Here is a 5,094-nt window from a genome sequence, read left to right on the forward strand (position 1 = left end):
CTCACACACTCACACACTCTCTCTCACACACACACACACACACACATATATATGTGTGTGTGTGAGACCCTTGACCACAAAACTAGTCATAAGGGTCCATTTTTTTTAAATTAAAAGTAAGTGACCGGGTAGATCTTCATTTTTAAAAAAATGTTAAAATTGAGATTTATACATGATTTATACATATATGAAAGCTGAATAAATAATCTTTCCATTGATGTATGGTTTGTTAGGATAGGAAAATTTAGTAGATCTCTCTCTCTCTCTCTCTCTCTCTCCTCTCTCTATCTCTCTCTCTCTCTCTCTCTCTCTCATCTCTCTCTCTCTCTCCTCAGACGGATGTGATGCATCAGAACGTGTTCGACTACATTCACGTAGACGACCGGCAGGAGTTCAGACGGCAGCTGCACTGGGCTATGAACCCTTCGGCTCAAAGCGGCTCGGGTGCGACTTCAGCCACATATAACACACACACTCCAGACTCACACTCGCTGTGTAACGCTGGTGTCTGTTCTGTAGGTGAAGATCTCGTGGTCAGCAGTTTGTTTCAGTCTGAGACGGGCGACGTTCCTCCAGAGTTCTCCTGCTTCCTAAACCGCTGCTTTATCCTGCGCGTCCGCTGCTTACTGGACAGCACCTCCGGATTCCTGGTGAGGGGTTCCTTCAGCTTTCAGTGCACAGTGCACAGGCCACAATCACAGATAAACAGAGGAGTGTGTGTGACGGGTGACCTGCGTGTGATCATCATTACCCTTTGACTGAAGAGCAACTCCTAACAGTGTTTGCCATGAGATTTTTCCGTAAATAAATCCCACAGAGAACACATTCCAGACCGGTTTCATGGTGTTGGCTGCTGTTTGAGTCACTAGAGCTGCATCTCTGGCTGTGCTTTGAGAAACACTGTGTGCTGCACGTAGTTCTGTCCTCTATCATCAGTGCTGCTAGTAACCCACTGCATGCATTCTGGATTATGTAATCGATGCCAAAAATTAAGTACTTGTTATTAGATTTTGAAATACCCCTAATCAGACTACAATTACTTTTTTATTGATTACATGATTACATGTTATTCTCATTCTGCATGCAGGTAAATGGGTATAATATTGTTTTTAGTAGTGTTTTTAATAGTGTTTTATTTTGATTGTTGTCATTTTGAAAATATTTATTTTATTTTTATGATTTAATTTATTAGCTTTTTGTTAAACTCACGAACCCCAGTTTGGGAAACCTTGATGTAAAATGATGTTTAATGCACTTCATGTTGTTACTAACAGCACATGGAGTATATTGTCTTTCTCTTTGTATTTTTATATCAATACAGTACAAGATTATCCTATTTAAATCAAAGCGATAATCGAGTTAGGTCACAAGCAATCTAAAAGTAATCAAAAAGTAGTCTGATTATATTACCTGAAATGTGTAACATAATGGATTACGTCACTAACTAGAGTTTTCATGTAATTTGGAATCAGTAACAGACTACAATCTGTAAGTAATCTACCTTCTCTGAAGATGTTACGGTATATAATCATGTAGAACAGAGAGAAGATGCCTGATCTTGTCTGTGCTTCCAGACGATGCAGTTTCAGGGAAGACTGAAGCTCCTTCAGGGTCAGAGGAAGAAGACGGCGTCCGGAGCGCTCCTGCGTCCTCAGCTAGCGCTGTTCTGTGTCGCGGTGCCTCTGCTCCTGCCCTCCATCACCGAGATGAAGATGAAGAGCGGCGTGATGAAGGGCAAACACAGGAACCCCGGCGTTCTCACCTCGTTAGATCACAAGTAAGAGCAGATTCTCTTGTGTCCTCCTCATGGGTTGCTGACTGCAGAAATGAGACAGATTTCTCTTTGTGTGTCTCGCAGTGACAGAGATGATGCTCTCAGACGTGCCTCGCTCCTGAGCAAAGACAGCGTCAAGTACAAGAGCGAAAGGCCCTACGGCCCCGACGAGCCTCTGAGCTTCTGCAAGACGAGCGTTCAGAAGTTCACAAACCTGGACTGCAGCACCTGGCCCTCGAGAAGCTCCTCGGTCCTCGGCAAACACTATGCTAAACCGTATCGATCGGCCCCGGGATATTACAGCTCCAGAGCCGAGGCCTTCATCCCCAAGCCCTACGGGAGCGACTGCGGCGCAGACAAGAGCGAGGGCTTCTGCTTCGACGGATACGACGCGGTGCTGGAGCCGGTGGTGAAGGTGGAGCAGGACTCGGACTCGGAGAACGGTTCGTGGACGCAGATGAAAGTGGAGGCTGGATTCGGAGAGCAGTACTCCTGCCAGCGGCTGAAGGGAGCGCCATACGCCGGACATTATTACAGCTCGACCCGAGCGCTCAAGTGTGTCCTGAACCGAGACGCAGCGGCCGCCAGCGCACACAACACACACTGCATCGATGCCTACGCTGCTGACTACAGAGGGTACGTGCAGCACGACTATAAAGCGGGTAACGAGTTCAAAGGTCACGGGCTGCTTCACTGCATCAAGCAGGAGCCAGTGGACGCTCCGCTGTGGCACGATATGAGCGGCGCACACAAGACTAACCCCTACGTCTTCATGCAGTAGCTTCACTCTCATTCTGTCTTTATTCATTTTGAAACTGGAAATTCATGCGGTGCGTTTCAAACCCACAATCATCCTGTCGTTCACACACACTCACACACACACACACACACACACACACACACACACACACACACACACGCACACACACACACAGGTTTGTTTTTGTGAATTGTGGGGACATTCCATAGGCGTAATGGTTTTTATACTGTACAAACTGTATGTGCTATTGCTCTACACCTAAACCTACCCCTTACAGAAAAATGTCTGCATTTTTACAATCGCGAAAAAACTCATCTTAAGCCATGTTTGCTTGTATCTTGAGTCAAGACTGTTTAGATTTTTGTACTGGAAAACAAGACAAAAATACAAAGACAATCATTTCTTGCAGTGAGGTTTTTCTGTTCTCTCGGTGCAGCAGCGCTGTTGCGTTCAGCGTCTGGTTTAGATTGTGTTTGGTGAGCTTCCATTATATTTTCTGTGCACTTTTTATATAGTGAGGCTAATGTTTCTTTCTCAGTTTGTCCAACTAACATGGACAAGTAAAAATGACTAACATAAAAATGACAATAAAATAAAACAAATTAAATATCTGAAAATTATTCAGATTATTTCATTTGAAACAGTAAAAGACAGATTCATTTGAAGGTTCGGGATTTGCTGAGAGTCTAGTACATCATTACAATCATTGGTTTACTTTGAGGAGTTGTTTTGTTAAAGCATTTCATCTGCATGTTTATTAATTATTTAGAAGTATAAAAACTGAAGGATTTCATCTGTTTGTGTTCAGATATCAGCCGGATCAATGACAGAAATGTTCTTATATCTCATTAAATAGCCAAGAGGGGAAAAACCACACCTAAAAAAAGACTTATGTTGAAGCAGTCCAGTAATAAAAACATATTGTTAATAATTAATAATGTCAAATATTTAGGCTCTCGCTTCAGCATTGATAAGAATGCCAAACATTTAATGTGTTTAATAGAGCACGGCTAACTCTGACTTTATATAAAACTACTGTTTAAATGTAATAATAATAATGATAATAATGCTGCACTTGCACTGGAAGGGTCATTTCTATCAATAATTTCTATTTATTGTTTAATGGCCTCTTGCACTATTTCAGGAAGGATTTTAACATGACGTCTTGCCTCTGGCATTCAATATGGGCAATAAATATGAACAGAAGATACAGTGATGTTTTACACAAGTTTGTACTGTAATCAAATGTGGGTCTTCCTGTTATATTTATTACTTTTATAAAAATAAAAATCTTGTATGACAAAAAGACCCCGCTTATGTGGTGTTGTAGTGTTTTGTTATGAATAACAATGGTTTCCAGCTTCAGCTGCTCCTTCTGAACACTTTAATGAGACCGTGTTGTGTGCGAGTAATAACAGTGAACTTGTCAGACATAAACAGATCTGCAGACTGCTTGTGCATTCAATAACTGCGCCCAGTATTTTGGAAAAACGTTTACCAGAACATTTTGTGACAACAGAAGATTTTTCAAGCTTCTAATGTAGCGAAAAAACCCCAGAGAGACTAAACTAGTCACAGCAGAGATGATTTAATCCCGTTTAACGCTGATCTGAGAGAAATAACTGCAGCTCCTCCTGATGATGAATTATTCCAGATGCCCCGCCCACCGCCAGTCAACACTCGTTCCTATTGGTGCGACGTCGCCGGGTGGGCGGGCTCGACTCTTCACACACACACACATCTGCAAACGCCTCAGACGTGTCAATATTGCTCATAAAACGTGTTTGTCCACAGTCACGATCATCTCTGCATAGACACACACGCTCACTATCACATCACAAAGCATCTACACCTCATTTACAAGCTCATCTGTTCTCTTTATCAGATGTAAAGTGTTGAACAATCAGATCAGTCAAACTGTGCCGTTCATCTGGAGATCTGCTGTTGGGCGACATCTAGTGGTCAGCACATCTGAATCCTCTCAACCAGACGATATCTGCATGATAAATATATCACTGAGACATGTAGAAACACTCTTCTGCATCTGTACGTGTGTTCAGCTGCCATAATGTGTAAAGAGATGTTTTCTCACGGGCGTCTGTCAGTCGGTCTTCTTCAGCTGGGCCTCTGCGGGTCTGTAATGGGAGATTATTTGTCCCAGTATGAGAGAGTTTATGAGCAGAAACAGCAGCCCGGCTGTGTGTGTGTGTGTGTGTGTGTGTGTAGAAGAGTGTCTCATACACACAGTGATCAGATTCTTCTTCTGATCCAAAGTCATATTATTGGCCTGTTATTAGGCAGGAGTCTATGGAAACCCACTTCTAACACATAAAAAAATCCTTTGGTAAAATCCAGATGTGTTATTAGCTATATCTGTCACCTGTGTGATGAACCTGGAGGCGTCGGTGAACACGTGATAATCCACATCCGTGTACTTGAGCTGCAGATTCTGATCCTGATACACACCGAAGCACAGCAGCGCCAGACGGATGAGAAGCGCGACGCTGAACAGCACACACAGCCGAGCATCCATCACACACACACACACACACACACTCAC

At 43.1% G+C, this 5,094-nt stretch overlaps 1 protein-coding gene and 1 long non-coding RNA gene across 2 annotated transcripts; one reads left to right on the plus strand and one right to left on the minus strand.

Moving 5' to 3' along the window:
• The first annotated feature begins 338 nt into the window (after positions 1-338).
• Positions 339-2,687, plus strand: LOC107678484 (uncharacterized). Its single transcript, XM_016473758.1, has 4 exons — positions 339-444; positions 520-650; positions 1,575-1,777; positions 1,859-2,687. Exons 1-4 carry the CDS (start codon positions 345-347, stop codon positions 2,553-2,555), a joined length of 1,131 nt encoding a protein of 376 aa, XP_016329244.1. The 5' UTR covers positions 339-344; the 3' UTR covers positions 2,556-2,687.
• Positions 2,688-3,652: 965 nt separating this feature from the next.
• On the minus strand, positions 3,653-4,736 carry LOC107678483 (uncharacterized). The gene is made up of 2 exons (XR_001632941.1): positions 4,627-4,736; positions 3,653-4,530 (listed from the first exon to the last, which is right to left on the minus strand). It is a non-coding gene; the product is annotated as an uncharacterized LOC107678483 (long non-coding RNA).
• Positions 4,737-5,094: the final 358 nt, after the last annotated feature.

The sequence above is a fragment of the Sinocyclocheilus anshuiensis genome, unplaced genomic scaffold, assembly GCF_001515605.1.
Source record: "Sinocyclocheilus anshuiensis isolate Anshui unplaced genomic scaffold, SAMN03320099.WGS_v1.1 scaffold1860, whole genome shotgun sequence".
In the NCBI taxonomy this organism is placed as follows: Eukaryota; Metazoa; Chordata; class Actinopteri; order Cypriniformes; family Cyprinidae; genus Sinocyclocheilus; species Sinocyclocheilus anshuiensis.